At 31.9% G+C, this 23,005-nt stretch overlaps 1 protein-coding gene across 2 annotated transcripts in view; it reads left to right on the forward strand.

Moving 5' to 3' along the window:
• Positions 1–7,961: 7,961 nt before the first annotated feature.
• Positions 7,962–23,005, forward strand: part of LOC143194995 (neutral ceramidase) — a 43,947-nt gene continuing 28,903 nt past the window's right edge. For both annotated transcript variants that reach the window (XM_076401825.1, XM_076401826.1), the window contains exons 1-3: positions 7,962–8,131; positions 8,182–8,325; positions 16,431–16,607. In XM_076401825.1, coding sequence (XP_076257940.1) covers positions 8,015–8,131; positions 8,182–8,325; positions 16,431–16,607 — 438 coding nt within the window. In that variant the 5' untranslated portion in view covers positions 7,962–8,014. The remainder of the gene's footprint in view (positions 8,132–8,181; positions 8,326–16,430; positions 16,608–23,005) is intronic.

The following is a 23,005-nucleotide window of genomic DNA, read 5'->3' on the forward strand; positions in this document are numbered from 1 at the left end:
CGTCCACACAACACAATTAACACAGGATAAAGCGAAACTGAGCTAAACGTCACATGACCAAGATGGCGCGCAATCAAAATGGTAGCGGGACTTTTGCCCTACCTGTTACTATTCGGCACGCTGATTACGAAAACCTTCGCAAAATGGTATTATTTCTTATATTTCCCGAGTTATAGGCTATCCAATATTTAAAATTTGAACTGTCTGTTATTCCGGCTAAAACTGAAATTGTCTAGGAGCTAAGGATTTACACACACACATAAACTCACTCAATAAGTTCTCTTGTGAATGCTGAATACGAAAACTGTCGCGAAATTGAATTATATCTTATAGTTTTCGAGTTATAGTCTATTCATACGATACGTTTTTCTTAGTTATTTTATCAATCGCCACTTTTGAAACTTTTTGACATTTACGCGAAAACTGTAAGAGAGAAGAATATGGGGTTTTCGTCACAAAAATAGCAGCATATTTTTCTATAAACTGCTTCAGTGGCTTCTGTTTCAGTGGTTTTTGGAGATTTTCGGTAATTCCTACTATCCTCTTTGTGTTTTTTTCGCGAAAAAAAAGTGTCAGCTGTTCTTTTTCATATTTATTATACTCAAAAATACCTCAATTAAGAATACGACTCTTTTTGATTTATCTCTGTTAATTTCCGAGATATGACGTACTCAAAACTGTTAAATTTGCTAAATCGCCATTTTATGTAATTCCTTGTCATTTATACGAAAACTCTAAGAGATGGGGATTTGGAGTTTTCACCCCAAGTATCATCATTTTTAAATAATCGATAAAGATATGTCGACTTTTAAAATTTGCGCGAAGGAATGTTTGCATTTCTGTTTCCATAGATTAAATATATAGAGAAATTTAACTGAATAGAATTATCTTGAAATCAACAATTGAATTTTTCCAAAGATAAAGAGGGGATAATGGTAAAAATTTATATTGAAATTGGATATAGCGTTTTTAAAATAAACGAATATATACCCGTCTAAAACAAACATCTGCGTAATGAAAATCAACAGTGAATAAAACTCGCTCCGAGTCCATATGATATTTGCGTGCAAACTGTTAATTCGAACAAAAGTGTTTCAAGGGTGAGGTTCTGTTGTTGGTTTGGGAATATTTTCAGATTTATTAGAATATATACTGAGTACGATTTTGGTCTTCACTGAGAAATAAAACGCAATTTCTGTAAATACGAAATATAACTCAATAATATAATCAAATATATATTTTTCATATTGACTCTTTAGAATATTTCGCTCTTTAGATATTTTTACAATTAATCTTGGGTAAAAATAATCTGAATTGATCTTTGCAAATAATATGCTATTCTCCAGGAAACAAAAGGTTTTTACAGAATTATGGAATTCCTAACACTAAATGAGAAAACACCCAATTCCTGCTTTCAATCAAGGACCCAAGGATGGAGCTGGACCTTTAAAAACCTTTACCCGACGATCTTAAAGAGCATAGTCTCTCCTAGAGACCTCCGGCATCCCATCTGAAAAACTTCTTCGAGCTTTCCATTATTATTAGCTCCACCCTGATGTTAAAGCATAATTAAAACAAAATTAGAAACATACGCTTACCGCTGTTATTCCCAAATACAGCCATGTGAAACACTTCAGATTACAGGATCATAATTCTGATTAGTTCACTTTCTAAACTTGCCGAAAAAGGGATATTACACGACGAAATAGTTTCACTAATGCGCACCACATAATTCCAATTCGGTTTTCGTGCCAAATACTCAAGATTACATCAAGTTGCTCTCGTCGCAGCATTTATCCATTAGGTACTTATAAAAGGTCGCAAAACTGGAGTCGTTTTCGTTTATAGAGTATGTGCTTCTTCCAGGTTAGGCGTCGATCTAAGTGCATACCACGATATTTTACATGCTCTGATTGGGGGGTTATTGACTAATATTCACTAGTGGACATGTTCTTCTACGCAGGGTAAACGTTACATTGGTGGATTTTGTTTCCTTGGCTTTAATGCGCCATGTCTTCAACCATAATTGTATTGGTTTCAGGTCGGTTTGTAGGTTTATTGATGCTGTGACTGGATCTTCATGGGATGTTAAGATTGCTGTATCGTCTGCGTATGTTGCCACAGCAGTTATTTTTGTGGTAGGCAGAGAGGCCGTATACAAAAGATACAGTACTGGATCCAGTACACTACCTTGCGGAACTCTTGAATATACGGGATTTAATTCGGTATGTTCATCGCCTTGATTTCCAATAAAATTTCTACGATTTTAGTAACTGATAGTTCGGATGAGGAATTTTTTTTACTTTAACCTGGCACACCGGGCCATAAGTTGTCAAAAGTCTGAGATATATCTAGAAAAACAGCCCAACAATATCTTTTAGCATATAGGTCAGTGTTTATTTTGTTTAAAAATCTAAGCACTTGTTCTATAGTCCCATGCTTATTGCGAAAGCCAAACTGATGTTCTGGAATAATTATTCTTTTTTCTATTATATAGTTTAGCTTCTAGATGTACAGTTTCTTGAAAAATTTCGAGATTATCGGTAATAAATTTATAGGCCGGTAGGAGATCACATCTTCTGGTATTTTTCCTGGTTTAAGAGTCATTAGTATTTTAGCTGCTTTCCAGATGCTAGGGAAGTAAACAATTCGTAGCATAGCATTAAATATAAATGTTAATAGTTTTATACCCTTTTCTGATAGTTATTTTAAAATTTTACCAGTAATTAAGTCAGAACCAGAAGCTTTTTTAATATGAATCTTTCTCATTATTGTTTGTTTAACTTTTTTAATCGTTAGTTTCTCGTGTGGGAATTCCGTTTGAATTGGCGAATCTAGAAAGCTAATAATTTTAGTTTCGTTGTCTTTATGTAGCTGACACTGGAAAGGTTTAAAAATATTTTTTAAGTGTTTTGAGAAAATGTCGGCCTTCTCTTTATTGCTTCAAGCCCAGCTGGGGTCTCCTGAGCTTTTTTGTTGCTTTCCACAACTAATAGTCTGTAGCCTCAGTTGGTGTCAAGTTTTCTAGGTATTCTTAAATGTCTTAGTTTTGTTCATTTTGGATTAATTCTTTCAGCTCTTTTATTGCTTTATTAAATTTTCTTTTATTTATTATTCTCTTCAGTCCTTTTCTGTTGCCAATTCCGTCGTAACTTTATTTTTGCTGCTATCCTTTTCTGTATTGTACATGATATATGTATATTTTTTCTTGGAAATATTTCACTGTTAGGGGTCGCGGGCATACAGAAATAGAAATGATCGCATTGAGTGTATGAATGAAATAGAAGAGCAATTCTCCAGCAACAAAGTGCACTGCAGCAGCTTTAGAGGTATGTGATGTTATAATAAATTATACAAAAGATCGATATTAGTTTAAAGATCATCTAGGAGTTGCAGCATTCTTCTTTTTAGAATATTTTGGAGAGTATTGGTCAACTAGCGGTAAATTTGTTCAAGAAAAACTCACTTTTGTGTGTTCCTTTTATCTCACCCTTGATAAAGAACGATTACGACCTTAACTGTCAGTTATTTATTTAAGATACATTAATAGCAAACAATTTAGGAGACACGTTATGGGAGACTAAACAATTACTAGAAATCGAGTCGGAGCTGAGAATCAAATTAGATTTGTTCTGTTCGTAATTTAATTTTAGGTATGTCAAATTTATATTCTTATTTTTGTATTGTTTGGGCTCGGCATCGACTTCAAACTGATTAGTGGATACTAGTTAAAATAATATTGTAAATGGATAAATATGTTTAGGTGGGTATTAAGCTAAATTGTGTGTATATAATATAGGTTAAATATGGTATTTCTTTATTTTAATTTAGTTATTACAACGATGATTAGGTAGAAATTTTATTTTAAAATGTTTCTTTTGTGTTAAATATCTAATTTTTATTATTTTTTACTTTTTAATATGTTCCTTAATAATTTTTTTAAAGTCGGTTGATTTGTTTTGTTAAAATTATTATATTTTTCTTTTTTTAGTGTTGGATATTTACTCTATAAACTAGGTAGTTTTATTAAGTATTACAGTGGGTAAGCCAAGTAAAGGAGCAGCCCGTATGATAACATCGATAAGGAACGCTTCAGTCCCAGATGTCTGCCACCTAGTCTAGGTGATTTGACAAATGTTTCTAATCAAACTAGAACAACACAAAGTGGTTCTGTCCTCGTCGGTAATGGAACTCACGACCTCTGCATATGAGCTGAACGCTCTACCCATTACAATATAGAACCAGTTGCCTCGTTATTTCTGCGCCTTTTCAAATTATATGGGTTTTGCTTAAAAGCAAACTGGATGGCTTTTATACTGATCTAGTTCCGATTTTTGATCACATTAGTTCAGCAATAACATTATACACAAGTATCTAATTATTTTAGATAAAAAAATAAGAGGAAACTTTACATGCCTTTTAAATTTGAGGTTTTCTCTCGATTTCTCACCTTTCCCCACTGATCCTGACTTGGCTCCAGTGGGACCACCTCGGACGTGCGTTTTTTGAAGTCAGTTAAGAAATTGAAAATTATACATAAAAAAGTCCAGTTTAATATAATTAATTTTCCTCAAGGTAAACATAAAAAAGATAATAAATATCTCTGCAATAATTAGCTTCTATCAACTTATATGTACGTGAATACTGAACATCGCGTACAATTCCTTTTTAATATACGTTTCGTACAAAAAAAAACGAATCTAGAAGTATAAAAAGTAGAGAGTCTGGTATATTTCTTTTCTAAAAGCCGAAAGGAAGAGGCATTTTCAAATAGGTTTTATTAAAGTTGAATCTTGTTTACAAATACACAAAGGTTTAATCCAAATTCCCGAGTTCGTTCCCACTTATATATTGCATGAGAATAATTTGTTTTTTGCGGTAAAATAATATTTGTCGCTTGTTTGTATTTTATAGTTTTTATAACATGATAAGTTTTAAATCAACTGGAATAAATAATGAATAGAACAATTAAAAGTTATCTCTTGTTCTTTATATTAGGTGGTGAAAACATGAAGTAATCGGTATAATTTTAGTTATTTAGTATAAGGATGTTAATAAAGAGTCGTTCAAAATTAAGTTTTCTATAACCTCTGTTGTTTGATTTTTAAGAAATATTCTGCTAAAATCCATTAAAAACTTTTTGGAAGTTTTGGCGATGTTACTTCGTCATATACCAATTATAGGTTTTGGATTTAAAAGTGGCGATTTTGATGCTCATGATCATGAATTACAAAACTTATTGAAAACTATTCTCAAATTCTCAAAGAGCTTTCAGGGTTTTACATGCGATAGGAAAGATCCAAATTGTTATGAAAAAATAAGTGTTGTGTTTGTGACTGGTGATAAATGGGGGTGTACTTTGGCATTTCCAAGAGCAAAGAATCATGGGCTAGTGCGAGATATATCCATATCGAGATCGAAGTGGAATATTCATGAGTATAATGTTATGCTGTACATATACTGGGATCAGCACAGTGTAGGATGTTACGAGCTGCTAAAACCAAATGCAAAACCAAGTCATGTTCTTTCATGACAATGTCTAGTAACACACTGCAAGTATTGTGAAGGAATCTTTGACACACCCAGCGTATTCATCCGATATAGAGCCCACTTATTTCCACTTCGTCAGATCAATGCAGCATAGTTTGGCCGGCACACTATTTTGAAATGTTGAATAAGTGCGAAAATGAATGGATGATTGGTTTGATTCTAAACCAACATCGTTATCTTGATACTGTATCGATAAGTTGCCAAAAACATAGGAAAAGTCACTGAATATGATATATTGATTAATGAATATTGTACCAGCTTTTTTTAATAAATACCTTTTTAAGCATGATAGATAAATTAGAAAGTAGTAGTGAGTAGAAAATGTAGAAATGATAAATGCCAATAAATTAATAAAATACAAAAGTTCAATGAAATACCCAAATATTCCATGAGATATTCAGTTCATTCCATATTCAGATAGTTTACCAACTCCTACTACATTTCAGATCAACTCAGATGAGTTAAAAGTTAAAATGAAGATTTGTGGAAAAAGACGAAATCAATATCCTATGACGTTGGTTTTTGAAATATAACTAACTGCATAGATTGGGGTAATCAGATATGGCATATTGGGCATATGAGATATATTAATTTGTTACAAGAATAGGCAGAATTTAAATGTTTTCATTTTTAATTCAGTGTATTTTTCCTCTTTGGATTTAAGAAATAGCTAATTGGAGAGTCATAGTTGAGCTGCAGGTTTTATTGCGTTTGCGCTGGGTCTTCATACAGCAAACTCTGATCAAGTTTTACATATCGGACAGATCTTTCCAGGTCAAGACCAGGAAAACACTTTCCAGTCGAAAACAAAATCGATGCTGACGTATCTTAAGGTTTCCCGGTAGCCCCAGCTTTATTTAACTTCTTTATTTCAGATCTGCCGAGAAACGGGCACATTGACGTCGCGTTTTACGCTGACGACACTGCTTTCTTCACGACCTCCAGGTTCGAGGTTACAATTCAAGAACGTTTACAGAAGTAGCTCGATCATGCCGTCAAGTGTTTCAAATTCTGGAGGTTGCAAATCAACCCCCTGAAAACCCAGGCCATCATTTTCCACCTTAAGATCGACACCGCAAGAATTCCATGGCTTGATAACCTCAAGTACCTAGGTCTCTACTTCGATCGACGGTTAGGTTGGTATTCCCAAATCCAGAAAGCAATCCAGGGAGGTTCGGGAATGGCAAACCTGTTATCCAATCTCAATCAATTTCTTATTTTACAAGATGTTGCTCTACGGATCTAATGTCTATTTCAAGTTTGTCACATCTCACCAGGTGAAACGGCTTCAAGTTTTCCAATGTAAGCACCTTAGGAGAATCTTAAATGCTCCATGGTTTGTCAGAAATAATCAAATTCATAGGGAAACTGAAACTACAGAAATCAAACATTTCATATCTCAATCATTACACAAACAACTCAGTTCAAGTTCTTTTGAAAACGCGCTTGTTCGCGAGCTGATTGATATGCTGGGAGCTTAGTACCGTGTCACCGCTAACCTCCCCCTTTTCTAGGCTGAAACGACCCCATCCGTCGCTGCAGTCATAACTTTTGCCCCCATACGACAGTATTCAGTCGTGTGTTAACTCAAGCTCGCGAATCAATAGAATCGCCGGGTCCTCGTGTCCAATAAGGACTGCCCGATCACCGGGTGATGGTGCCATAATGCAGTAGCAGTACCAATCCACAGTGGTTAACTGTGAGGCGGTTTCAGTTTAGTGTATTGGTAAGCCCAGGGCAAGTCTCCGCGACCAGGTGTGCGTCATGCATTCTACCGCCTCGTTTTAAACAAGAACAAAAAAAAATCATACGACAAAGCTTATAATTTCATATGTTCAAATGTTCAGAACTGACCAAGGTGCGAAAGGAAAGAGCGAAGTCACCTTTTATAAAACGTGTTTATCAATTGTTTATCAGCTCTGCTATTTTAAGAGGTTGTTGACAGGCAGGCTTGTTATATGATATTAAATTTTCTGTTTATTTTATATTTTTGAAACAACAATAGACGGCAAACGTAATTCCGTATATAATTTTTAGTTCAAATCAAGAAATCTATGCAATATGCAAATCTCAACATTGAATTACTAATGATAATTAAATTAGTCAATTTAGTGAATTTCCGTCAGATAGTTAATAAATCAATATTTTCCAAGTACTTCAAAAATTTCGTGGTATCAAGTTCAAATATATATCAGTTTTATAATTTATGCAAATAAACGTAATTTTAATATAGAAAAAATCTAGTTCAAACCGCTTAAGTAATTAAAATAATATAAAAAACATTTGGTGTTTAAGTATTTGCCGTTATTGATAATATGCTGTTAGAATATTATCGCTGTTACAGTTATTTTAAGCGATAAGTGATTGTTTATCATTGATTTTAACAATAACTATTTCAAGATGTATTTAAATCTCATCTTGCCTCAAAATGTTTGGTGTTTTGTTGCAGTGAACCTTTTGAAATATGTACTGGTTTTTAAGAGTTCTTCTGATATGTTTTGTATTACCTTTTTCACTGGGTACATATCAGGTGGGCGTGGGTAGAGCTGATTGTACCGGCCCTACAGCGGAGATAACGCTTGTAAGTTATAAATTAATTAATTTTAAAAGTGTTGATGTTTCTTTTTGTAGATGGGATATGCTAAGTTAGACCAGAAAGGTTGTGGCTTACATTTGAGACAGTTTGCCAGAGCGTTTATATTTGACGATGGTGCCAACAGAGTTCTCTTTGTGTCTATCGATGCCTGTATGGTGGGATTCAGTTTAAAAAATGCGGTAATGAGATTACTGAAAAGTTGGTTATTCCGTAGCTTTTGTCATTTGATAACAGTGATATTTCCTATCAGGAAATTTAAAATCGCCCGGAAAATTTTCCCTTAGATCTATCACTATTTAATAACAATGAGGATCATATCACTCACGCTATATAACACCTACATCCTAAAAAACTATCAATGTATAGTCTATCCAAAGAAGTTTTGTACATATGTCATCTAAATATGGACGTCAAACCTGGCAATGTTGCCGTATCGTCACGTGAGTTTTAGTTCGGTTTGGCTTTGACGCACAACAATATTCTTCTCTAAATAAAATAATTAAATAAAAATTCTGTTATGAAATATAATTTATTTTAACATTATAGTAAATCTAATGCCTTATCGAAGGACTTAAAATTGCAATTAATTATAAAGTTATATGTAGGTTAGAATTTTGTTCGATTATATTTACTTTGTACTCACTTCCATACCACATATGAGTAAGAGTTGTAAGCGTGTTCTTTTATGTAGTAACGTGTATCCCTTGTAGGCCTAATTCATTTAATTAACAATTTTATATTCAAGGAATATATTTTACTTTCATTAGAGAGCATATTTACCTTTTACGATTAGTTCTTGTGTCCTTTGGTACAGTGTTCTTTGTAAAGTCATTTTGATATCACTGTATTTCTCCTTAGTTTATTCTGTTAGTACCTGTGTATAACTATCTTGATAAAATGAGATTTAATCACTGCATTCTCTTTAATACATTTGCCATATATTCAAAAGAGTTACTATACCTTGTCTCCTGATATGTTTTAACCAAATGCTAATGTACATTCTGAACAATTACACACATATCTGCGCACACAGCGCGCATTTTACACTATATAAAAGCATTTCCTACACCTATTATATATTAATTATATACTCACCTTTACTTGTTTCCACTCTCATCACCCTGTTTTAGAAATTGACAGCATTGAATCATATCATATTCAGAAAGTTTCTGATCTATCTAACATTTGTTCAAAATTCCATCATTTGTCAATCTATTCTTCAATATGTCTGATCGAGTTCACCCAAACCGAAGGTGTTATTAACAATTTCTGTCTTCACTTTCTGTTTCCTTGCCAAGTATAATATATCTGCAATAAATTATTAATAGAGATTATGACTAATGAAGCCCAATCAATTGTTATTAAAATGTTTACTTTTTGCATCAAGTTTTATGAAAAACACTATTTTTATTATCATCTTGCCGTGAGTGACCTTTGGGTACATTGGTCCCATTCTGAAATATCATATAAAACATAAATTGAAATAATAAGTCTTGCTTAATTTCACTATATGCCTTTAAAAATTGTATTCTTTTAAAAGCTATATACTGAATTTTCATTAGACCTTTTCGATACTTTTCAGACTAACAGTTTCCTTTGAAATAATTGCATTAAATTAAGTTTGTATTAAAAATCTACTCACTCTTTTTATACATTTCATACATTTAATCGTTGATAGAGTTCTTGATTCTTGAAAGAAAAGCGGATCTTGATTCGTCGCACGAATCGTATGAGGAGTTTTTTATTTTCAGTGAATTCAATGTTATATATTTCATTCTTTGAGATATTTTAGTGACCGTCTCCATACTAATATTCAGTGCAGCTGCAACACGCTAAAAACATTTTCAATAAAAATCGCAGCAAATTAATGTTTAACAGTGTAAAAATGCTTACGAACCAATTTGAACGACAATTACTGGGAAGAGGGAGCCTCAATTATTTCGTTTCTGTCCAAAGTAAATGATTCGAATCACAATCTGTTCTCTCTGGTTTCGGAATTTTCAATCACAGTAATAATAAGTAGCAATTTGAAATTTATCAAAACAAGCGAAGCATTAACATAACGTTTGTCGATTTATAACCATTGTTTTGAAGAATTTTGCATTCGTCTGATTCTAAAATGAATTTACAAATTCCATACATTAAACATTTTGATGTCGTATGTACAAAACCTCTTTCGATAGACTATATATATGTGGTCGTTGTCCCATCTGTACTACAACAAAATTCGAGCAGATGATGCTCTCCTTTGGTGGCCTAAAACACACACTGCATTTCGTTGGTCGTGCTAGGAATTCATGTAATGGAAGGTTTTCAAACAATGGGAGGTCTCCTCTGAACCTTTAAAACGGATTAGATTTAAGAATTCGTGCGAGATCTCTACAAGCTCCCATATTTTTCGCAATGTGGCTCCCTCTAGACTTGAAATTTATTTACATAATCTACTAGATTTTCAATAGTAGGTAATATAAGAATAATTATTTTAAATTTATTATTTGTTTCGAAAAATATCTAAATATACAACTTTTATATATCCTTATAAGATTTTTTACATAAATATTAAATTAACTTGAATCAACTCTATGAATAATAATTTTTACAGCATAAGCAGACGAGATACACACAGTTATACATAACTAATGTAATTTCATAGAAAAGAGACCTGAAATATGAGAAGGGCGGTGATATGGTAACAAGTTTCATCTCTTCTTTTTATTCAACACAGCGTCACAGTAATACTTGAAGCCGTATTTTGGCTAGAGGCATATATTTTAGTCGCCTTAACCGAGCTGTATGTATATAAAAATATATGTTTTAATAATTTTAACATGCTTATAAATATTTTTAAAGTTGAGAATTTGACAGTATATCATTGTATCAAACATAGAGGTATACTTTATCTCAATATTTATATATGTACTACTCTTCTGATAAATATGTTTTAAATTAATTAATTACATTATGTAAACGAACCCAGCGAACCCCCAAGTTTCTCGTACAAGAGCCAAACTGTTAGTACGTATAGACAATTCTGCCTATCTGACATAATATTGCCCGAAAAGAATATCATATATTGCATATGTTAAAAGACGCTCGCTGAATATCAAATTTTCCCCCACATCTTCTAAACAGAAGTCATTCTTGAATCTATTGAACCAGTTCAAGATTATTACGGTTTTATCACATATAAGCGCATGTATCCAAATATTGCCGATCACTACTGCTTAAGTGTCAGTCTTATACATTTCATAGTCGTTTTCAGAACCATTATTCTCCATGCTCACAATCGTCAGAATTACCTATCAGAACAAGATTTCAGAATGCATACATTTTGTCTCTTATCTCAAATGTGATAACATATCCTTGATGTGATAAGATATCCTTGTTCTTCTGTTATCGGTTACAAAGGTATGCAGGTCAAGGAAAGGAAATTGGCCATCCAGTTCTACCTGTTTCATTTATCGAGATGACAGAGAAAGAATTGATGGTTCAATCCAATACATAGTTATGACATCAGTTTCTCATTTACTTAAATCTTTGATTTATTTTATTTGTATCTTGTTATATTATTAAGTTATTATTATTTATATTATTTGTCATGGTTCATTCCTTATTGTATTCTACTGAACATATTCTAAAAGTAGTAGATAGTTCATACAGCACTCAAGCGCTGACGATGGTTGTCTATAGGGAAAATCGGAAGTCGTTGAGTGAAAAAACCATTCAGTTTGCTTTTTAAGCACTAACAATATCATATAAGACCTCGTAAAAATGAAGTGGATGATTGTTTCTATAATGTAATTGTTAAAACGTTTAGTTCCCAGTCGCAGGTCGCGAGTGCGATGCCTTGCTCGGACAATAGTTTGTTGTTGTTCTAGTTTGCTTGGAACATTTCTTAAATTACCTAGGATAGGTAGCGGACCCTGTGCCTAAAGCGCTCCTTATTTTCAATCATTGTTTCTCTATCTCTATTTTCTCTCATACACATTTACTTGGCCTACCCGTTGTAATATTAAATAAAATAAAAGCGTTGTTGGTAATTTATTGTATATGCTACAAAATTGTATTATTATTTTTGTATACTCCTCCTTTTACCATTTATGGGTTTATCTGGACTGGACCTAAAGTTTAATGTGGGCTCCGAACCACGGTCCTCAGCATTAAGCTGCCTACCGACTGGCGAGTAACTTTAGAAATCATCCCAGAAGACATCCGGTCTTACCCAGCCTGGTTACTGTCGTGAATGGGTTCATTTTCCTTGTCGGATTTTACACTTTTGCCTAGAACAATCACAAATTTTAAACAATCACAAACATAAATTTACGACCATGCCCCAGCAGGATTCGAATCCGCGGCTATCGCAATAGGAGGACCGTAGTATCGCCTTTACCACTGCGCTACCAAGCCGGCTGTTTTTGTATTGTTTGGGCTCGGCGCCGACTTCAAAGTAGTCAGTTGGTAGTAGTTAAAAAATATTGTAAATATTCAGTGTTAAAGGGTTTCTTATTCATTTTTTGTCCATATTTCTAGAGATACTAATAATCTGACGACTTCTGCTCATAGCATCGCAGTTCAGGGCATAATACCATTATTGCTCGGAGCGATATCAAAAGCGGATTATAGTAGTTTAGTGTTTAGCCATAGATTGTTTATAGAACCATTAACCATACGAACTATACTAAAAAATTATCATCAAAGGAAAACTGGTGGGCGAATATAGAGGCAATACTCACAAATAATGTAATTGCAAATATTTAACTGCCTAGATAGAACAATGTCTCTTTGGTCGTATATTAGTATATCAGCAGGGACCTGTTATATAAAGCAATTAATACGGTACTGGATATTCTAAATAAGTAATTTCATTTATTAGAAAATTTAAAAGCATGTTGTAAGTAAAATACATACACATAAGAAAAGAAACAAGGATATTTTAAGAAAACATGAAACATCAAAGAAAATTTAAAGTATCTGATCAATATCCGCGGCTGAATAACATCTATTTAAGGAATGTTCAATCAATATGAGAATCTTTGCAGTCGTTGCTTTTAATCTGCCTTCAAAGGAAATGTATTAAAAAATATATTTTTATCTTGAAGACTATGAAAAATCTAAAAGCCCTTATTGGAATTTTTTATTTTTGCTTTTTATTTTGAGTTTGATATCAATCAATAAAAAAACAAAATATTATAATACGTTTCATATTCATGTTTTCTTAGTGTTACAGGATATCCGACTCAACTAGGGCAATTTTTTCCCTTTGATTTAGGTTTTTCGTATCAGTGAAAAGGAAATCTCCTTTTACCGAATATATTTTTTCCGAAGGCGCTATTTGCGTTTGTCCCAAGGTTTTGTTCCTTAAAATATTTCAGAAACGGTTTATCAGTACTCAATATTTTTTTTCTCTCTAATAGTCTCCTTTTACCAACTATGGGTTTATCTGGACTGGGCCTACAGTTTAATGTGGGCTCCGAACCACGGTCCTCTGCATTAAGCCTACCGACTGGCGGGTGACTAACTTTAGAAAACATCCCAGAAAACATCCGGCCTTACTCAGCCTGGTTACTGGCGTGACTGGGATCATTTCCCTTGTCGGGTTTTACATTCTTGCCTAAAACAATCACAAACATTAATTTACGACCAGACCCCAGCAGGATTCGAACCCGCGGCTATCGCAACAGTAGGAGGACCGTCCTATCGCCTTTACCACAGCGCCACCAGGGCGGCAGTATACAATATTTAATAAGGTTTATATTAGAATAGGGTTAGAATGGGTAGATTCACTAAGCGACTATTTATTTACATTATAACAAGATATTTTTAAAGTAAATTAAGAATATTTGGCTTTAAATCCAAACCGTAGAAAGGAAGAGAGCTTGACGTTACTTGAAATATTCCTTGACATTGTTAAGTTGATTTCGGCCAAAATCTGTTCAAGCTATAAACGCAACAAAGGTGGTTGAACGTGCTTATCCATAAACTATTGGAATTAAGAAGTATCCATGTTCTAAAAAATAGTCCGTGGATATCTGGCGTAAGCATCACAGTTCAGTATGTATGGACACCAAAACCAGATCGCAGTAGTTCACTTGTTTAAATATTCTATGAGATGTGATATATTTAGATTATAAAGGTTTCGCTCATATCCTTGTTTTTAAAATCTACATGTTTCATAGCTTTAATTAGTTTGTAAGTAAGCCTTCATAAATAAATCTACTAAGTTATTAATAGAAAGTAACAAAGCTATTTTTCTCTTCGTCTGCCACTTCTCTCAAAACGAACTGCCGTTCGAGCCCTTTTATTTGTTTATTGTTGCTAATTCACTCTGTGCCCTGGTTGCTCACAACTAACGATTTCAGCCAGACTTTCTTGCGAATTAATGAAACACTTTTCTTTACACGATTTAATTTATTTACATTAATTACGATTTAAGTGAATGAAGACGATTCCGCACATGAGTCCCTGACCTCCTAACTTATTGCGAATTGTGAGCTTAAAGAAACTTAATTTTTTTTAAATTTAATCATTACGTTGTTACTAGTCGTTTCAGACTAACTTACAATTTGTCTTTATGATAACCTAAATCTAGGTATATAACTGGAAGGACTCATGGGCCATAGATATCTCAGTCTTTGGTGAAATAATGTTTATACATGTCACAGTTGTATTCTTTTATTATGTGCACAACACTACACAAGATCAGATGTTTTGATTCTTTTGAGTCTGTGTCCTGTTCTGGTGGTATCCAAAAGCTGCAATACTTCAATATTCTCATGAGAATGGAGTCTTTCTTCGTGCCCCCTTGTAATTGTTTTGATTTCTTGACTGACTGTGGGTATCTGAAGGTCTCGATGTACGTAATCAGTCCTATAGTATTAGGGCGCGCCCACAATTCCTCTCAGGGCTTTGTTCTGAAACGAACTTAAGAGAAATAATGGAAGAGTGAAAAAAGATTAGAACACCTCTGTTCGAACTATTTAAGGTTGCATGTATGTTCTCTTCTAGCCAATGGTCAATTATAAAAGATTTTCCCTATCCTAAATAAGTCACAGGTCAGGTAACGGTCACAAAACATAATCCAATACCGGATATATGCCGGAGAGACAAAAACACCACCATAAAGCTATAAAAAAGCATATATTATAAAAAGGGTGTTTTGGGAATTTTTTTTATATAACATCTTTATTAGATACGCTTAGTACAATCTTAATTTACAATTAATTTATTACTACTTTTCCTATGTACTGGGATTAATTAACAAGCAAGACGAGTGCGAGAAAATACATCAGTATGTACTCCTCAATTATAAAATTATAATTATTTATTAATTATTAACGTATAGCTATAGTTAACACTAAATGTATACACTTTATATAAGTTCGTATGGTTTTGTTCGTTTCAATCTCCTGACATCCTGCGTCCTGTCCAGCAGTTGTATTGCTTCTACGTTAGTATGATTTAGTAATCTTCTTTCGTGTTTCAAGGCGAAATCCTGGACAACTTCGCAAATCCATTTGATTTCCAGGTCATCGTGCAGTTCTTCATTGGTTACATAGCGATAGGCATTGGTAATCAATCGAAGAACCTTGTTTTGACAGCGTTGTATGACTTTATTTGAATTTATTTGAATTTTTAGTGCAACCCCATATTTGCACATTTTGGGAAATGACTATTAGAGTTTTAAAAGCATAATTGATAATTTTACTCATTTATCTCTCTCTGACATCTTTAACAACGTTCCACAAAAATAGTTACGAGACTATCAATGCACAGTTGAGAAACAAATTCAGAAACGCAAATTGCAATGGTTTGTACATGGGTGCTGAATGAAAGATGGACACTTTCTTTTTAGAAGCCTTTAATTGATCTACCTTAGTTGTATTAAAAGTATGTGGTAATTTCTTAAATGACGTTCTAGGCTTTCGAGAAAATAATTAATTGAAAGTAGACTAATACGTAACATTGAAGAAAATAAACCGTAGGGAGTGGTCGGAAATATATGAAAAATTAGTAGTTATATAATAGTATATATAATAAATGCGAATAGTTAGATGGTGCTCTTGCTTGCTTTACGTATTCGCCAAACAGTCTTCCAAACAAACTTAACTTTTTTAAATTAAAAAAGTCAACATTTTTACATTTGGGTTGCAATTTTATTGAATTTTTAATTCGTTTGTACCAAAAAGCTAATCTTCAATGGTACAAAAAAAATTACTTATACATTACATTATATATATTACATCATATATTACAACTTACATATATTTACTAATATTTATTTTAGGTGCTGGAGAAACTGGAAGAACTTTATAATGACACATATACTCACGAAAATTTCATACTCAGTGGTACTCATACTCATGGAGCTCCAGGTGGATTTCTGGTAGATGTTCTGTACGATATAACCGAGTTGGGATTTTGCAAAGAAACTTTTGATGCCTATACCAATGGAATTTTTAATGTGAGTATAACTATTATATTATTTTTATATCGATATGATAAAAAACGAGATCAAATAAACCTAGTGATGATTATAATCGGTGTTGGCATTTACAGACTACATTAACTAATCATATTACCAACATTTAATAGGATATACATTTTATCCCTATATGTTAGGAATTCTATGACTTAAAAATGAAAAATGAAAAAACGAAACATAAAATGGAAGTTCTTAATTTCGATATTGAATTAGGGGCGTTGGGCACCGAAATAAATATCGATATTTCGATATATCGATATATCGGAGGAAAAAAACATCGATATTTTTAAGAAAAAATAAAAATAGTGAAATATTAGCTTAAGAAAATGTTTATTTTTTCTAAATTTCTTAAAGAATAGTGATATTTTTGATAAACCTTTTAAATTGAAAAATATCAGGTAAAAAAATGTCGATATATCGATATATCGGCAAAAAATACCTCAATATTTTTTCTGCATCCCTATATTGAATATCAGGAGGTGCAATTGCGAATATATTGATCCTTAAATTGTCCATTGTCAACCCAAATTGATAATGGCAAAAATTTTTCATTATGTAAAAACATCATGTTTTATTAGTTATTTAAGGTTATATGAGATGGAATCAATTCCATTACCAGATGAAGTTTTGAAGCTTTATTCGCCGTTAAAAGACAGTTTCGCTCTTTTATAATTATGATATTCTTCAACCCTGTGATCTGTCGCAGTTATTATCAGCTCGGATACTTTTAAGTATTTATCAAAATCTATATGTTTTTGGTGGTGATCGTAGTATTTTCTGTTCAAAAAAGAACACATTGCCTCATAAGTCTATGATAAACAAAAGAACAATAAATCTTTCAACCAACAAGTCCAATGGTTTTGAAAAACAAACTGCTAAAATGAAAAAGAAATGCTTCCTTGGTGAACAGCAGCTTCGATAAAAAAAAAACAGACACAATGTTTTAGTACATAATATGGATGGCGAAGCGATAGTAAGTTGTCTGATGAAGCTTACAAACTTCTGGGGGAATATATTTTGCTTCCAAGTCTGTCTAAAGCGAGGGTCAGTGATTGCGTCCTCGTAAGAGGAAGGAAAGTCAATAAAAATGACAATCGCATACTTTCCCAAGTTCCTAATACGTCCCCATAAACTGACAGAGCACAAACATCCTATATATTGATTGAGATAACGAATTGATCGAAATCCTGTCTCTTTTTCTCAGAACGTTTATTAAACTATTTATAGTCCCATTTCTATAATGTTGATAAAATCTTTTCTATTTTTTAGTCGATTTATTAGTCGATAGTTTTTACAAGTTTTCTATATGATATGATCTATCTATATGAAAGATGAGGTTTTCCACCGGTTTTGTTCGTGTTTGCTTTCGTTCCTTCTCTTCAGAAGTTTTGTCATATTTTAGTGATTTTATGCGATTTTATTTGGTTTAGTAGGGTCATGAATATGTGCTGTAACTGAAAACACTGAAAACCATTCTTGGATATAATAAAAAATAAGATAAATTTTTTGAAAAATCTTAAAGAAAAATACATGGAGGTAGAGGAACAATCTAAATAATGTACCTAAATAAGAAGGTTATAATGGGTTATAAGGCCCAAATTAAAAAAAAAAAGAAATATGAAAGTGTGAATACTGTTAATTAATGCCATTGTGAAGTACATTGTCCATCGTTCAATCGCTCTTTTTTACAACAAGGTATTATAATAAACCTGAAGAACCTCGAAATATTCTCATATATTTTTTTAAACAATTTATGAAATTCGACCAATTATACCACTGTCATTAGTAGATTTTAAATAAGGGTTTACACTAAACCGAAAATCCAGATGATACATACATAGGTACATAATTTTTAAGGCCTGGAGAATTGCATTTATAGTTTTTTCAAGTTTTTCTAGTAGTGCGTCATGGATATTCGACGAGTAACGTCGAACATACCAACATTGTCGCATCAACTCTGATTTTTAGTTCAGTTTGGCTTTGGAGCGATTTAAAATTTATCAAAATAATCAAAGCTCTAAAATAATGTGTGTCGGTTTTTAATCTGTAGTAATAATAACTAATATTTCGAATAATTTTGCGCAGATCTGACAACCGGTCGTCGTCCGTTTGTCAAACGTATACATAATTATTTAATGCAATAGTATTGAGAGGTACTTATAACTCTTACCTGTAAATTAATGTGGCTGTATATGATCTATAATTTTCAGATATACTATAATTTTAAATTAATTTATATTTGATAAAATTATTTCCAATTATTTTACTTAGATTAGAATTTTCTTGTATGTCAAACCCAAACTGAACTAAAAATCAGAGTTAATGCGGCAACATTGCAATGTTTTCCCAAATATTCATGAAACATTACTAAAAAAACTTTGATTAGACTATAGGTATGTATAGCTTGAACAAATCGATATTGAACATTATTTATTTAGGCAGATACATGAATAGTGTTTTTAAAAACAGTAGATCATATGTGGAGGGTTTGAAAAGCAATGTGTGACGTAATAAATGTAGTAAGGAAGATTTCCATAATTATTTTCAAATGTACCCCAAACAGAAAAATAATCAATATTCGTTTTTTTTCTCTTCTTAATATGAAATTATAGAAGCACGAAAATTCTTATTTATTATTTCGTATCACATACATAATGTTGAAAGCCATCCTGTAAGGAGTTTATATACATAAATTATGTTTTATTGGTTAGAAAAAACGTTTTTCAATGATGAGAACTTTGAAATTCGATTTAGGTATTTCAATATTTTTACAACCCATAATAAACTTTAGTCCTGCGGCGCCTAGTTTTTTATAACATATATTTTTAGTTCCGTAAAAATAATATTGTTATTAAATTGAATAGATCCTTATAGTTGACGTGGACTTACCACCTTAAAAATGTTTTTTTAGATATACACTTTTTTGCTTGTTCCTAATTGACGGACAGGTAAACTTTAATTTGTTCGAGACTTCGAAAACAATTTTAGTTCTTGTTTATAAAGTCGAATTTTTGTGAACATTTCCAATAATAAAATGTGCGTTCTTTCATTTAGAATTTGATACATAAAAATGATAAAACAAGAATTGATTTTAATTATTTGAACAACTTCAAAGTCCGTACGTAAATGACGTTATCCTGTGTTAAAAATGTATTGAAAGTTTTTTTAGTCGGTTGGCGAACTTTGTCGGCGAAGATGAAACAAGAAATATACCGAGGATTTAATGATATTCAAATAGCTTTTGTGCGTTAATATTCCCTGGTTTATGTCTTTTCACTTAAGATAAATCTCCAAAAGCATATTTCAGATACTATTAAGGCATTTTGGATTCATAGTGTTCAAAATGGCTGTAAATTCGTTTTGATGGATATTAGGTCGCTGATCGATGATATGTAAGAATGCAGAATCATGGAATTTGAATCAATATATCAATTAATAATTATTATTAATAATTAATTATAAAATAATTATTAATTGTCATTATAAGGCGTCTTTTCAAACAGCATTAATATTTTGACTTTTTATTTAAAACTTCAATTAACAATAACAATTCGAAATAGAAGTAAGTATTGAATATTACGTGACCTAGTATTTCAAAATTGCTCTTAGCAATTAACAATCGATCCAGTGGGCAAAAGGTGTATATTGTGATATTATATATATATATATATCTATATATATATATATCTATATATATATATATCTATTTTATATTTTTTTAGTTTATAATTTGAAAAGATATTAGCATAACATCTTATAAGGCTTATAAGGACTTCTTATAAGGCTTTTATTTCTTCATACTACTCAGCCGTTGTATCAAACAGTTAACAAATATTTCACCTTCAAAACAGTAATTACATTTCTAGAATGTAACATACACCATGCAGTAAATTCGTACCAGTTTATATAATTCTTGTCTTTATCCTTGAAGGATAAATTGTCTGAAGACCGCATTTATACATTTTGCGCCTTCAAATAAAGGTAATATTCTTAATTTATGTTTTTATTATGTGTACCTCATAGTGAAATTCTAGATATGTATATACACCCTTTTCTCTTGGAGCTGAATATATCTTCTGATGATGTTGGATTATTTTACAGTCATTACAGAATGTTAAAAGTTTGAAATCTCATCAGGAATCTATAAATAGAATACTAATGTTGTAGAAACACAAAAGTTTTATGACATATTTTTACCATAATCTTCAAACGAGTTGGATTTCAATATTATACTGCCGAAAAGTTTTGTTTCACAAGATATTTTATTTTGTTATGCCATTGTGAAAAGTATGAAAATAGGCAAATTAATACGCGCTTCCGACCCAAATGATGAACATGGTCCAATGGAACGGAAGGCTGTTCGCCGAATCTTCCTCGAATGTTTGCGATCTTGCGCAGTGCCCGAAATATTCGCTTCTTTTATGTTTGTACTTGCCATTAGATCCGACTCTGACTGGAAGATTCGGGCTGAATAATCCCGTTTTGGTCGTCGACAGTAGTGCTAGCTTGATGGGATTTCTATAAGAGATTGATTATTATCATAGAATTTAACTTATATGAATTGTTTCCTCAACTCCTAATAGTTATTGTTTGTCTTTGTACCCTTCGACTGTTTTACCCCGTCATGATCAGTGTCATCTTGAACGTCTTTTTGTCTTTCCACGTCTTTTATATAGAATATTCGGTTTCAAATACCGAAACATAATTGTAACGTTTCGAAAAGACGATTAAATCGTCGAAAGCAAAAATTGAATGGTGTCATTGTACATTAATATCTTATTATTTATGGATAATCTTGATTTTCATCTGAGCAGGTAATATCTGCTTTAACTTATGTTCAATTGGTCCAAGATATTCTGGAATAATTCTTCTATTTTCAATTATTCTAGTTCACAAATACTGTTGATGATTGTAGTTAATACACTTGTTGATAGATAGGAGGTAATGCCTTCTGGTTTGTTTCCGTGTTTGGAAATCAAAATTATATCATTCAACTTCCAAAGGCTACGGAAGAAATATTGCAATCTTATATCCTACTATAATAGTTCCTGTAGAATTGTTTAGGTTTATTTAAGGTTAATTTTCTTCACTGTGTCGTTTGATGAAACTAAACCCGAACCCAAGGAGGTTTTAAAGGGTACGCCAGAAGCAAATAAAACAATGTCACCATAAACGCATTGTGCCCAAGGGGTATTGTTTTGAAGAAGACAAATTGAATTTGGAAAAACAAATATTTCATTTGCATTATATCTCAAAGTCGTAACATATTTGACTTTTAAAACTTTTTCGATTCAAACTTCTTTTATATTTATCTTAATAGCGTTTTGGTTTTTCTTATGTGTTATTTTTCTTCAAGTAATTGTTCTTACCTTGGAAGACATTGATTTGCAAGTCACTAAAATAGTATTTGTGAAAAACAAATTTTTCTTCTTCATATTAAAGAAATTGAAAATAGGCAAGATAAAGTCGAAATGAAGGTCAACAATAAAATCTCCAATACGTTATGTAATTGGGGTTCAGTTGATGTGTTAGAGCTTTGGAAGAGCAAGGGAATGGGCATCATTATTCTACCAGTTATATCGATCAAATTTTGAGCATAAATTTAGGTTACCGAATTAATACTCTGGTTCTTTTGTGAAGACACTAGACAAAGAAGTTCATTGATTTTGGGACGTGAAAATAAATACTAACAAGAAAAAAATAGTAATTTTCATAATTTATATCATATAAAATATATAAACGCATTAAATATATATATATATATATATATATATATATATATATATATATATATATATATATCTATTAAATCTTGTTAGTAATAAAATATTCATATCGTGATGGCTTAGATCTTGGAAGAGCTGACGTTAAGGCATTTTTTGTACCCTAAAAGCAAATAGGATTATAAAATATCCCAAGTTTTTTTATAAATCGCCCGTAAAAGTCGCCATCGATGTTAATTTATACTACATTAAAATTCAATACGAAGCTAAATGGAAATAAAATATGATTTATATTTGAAATATAGAAGATAATAAAATTGAACCCATCATTTTTATTTCAATGAAAGTGGGTCTATTTAAAAAGACAATTACTAAGGTTTTGCGATAACATTTTTCATTATATTGTGTTTATATATAATCACGATGGATTGGAATTTGCTTTTGCTATATATCATCTGACACTCTTACTAACTATAGTTAAGCTTTATGTATCTCTTTGGATAAAGTATACCAAATCTTCCAGATGAAAAAAGTCGTAGGAAATTGAATATTTCTGTTTAAAGTTTGTATTTAGACTACTTCAACTTGGATCGACATTTATATACAATTTGTGGAAAATATGACTATTTGAAGACTATTTAAATTCGGTTGATA

This window comes from Rhynchophorus ferrugineus, unplaced genomic scaffold (genome assembly GCF_030347505.1).
Source record: "Rhynchophorus ferrugineus isolate W39M unplaced genomic scaffold, kcgeb_rfMv2 rfM4, whole genome shotgun sequence".
NCBI lineage: Eukaryota > Metazoa > Arthropoda > Insecta > Coleoptera > Curculionidae > Rhynchophorus > Rhynchophorus ferrugineus.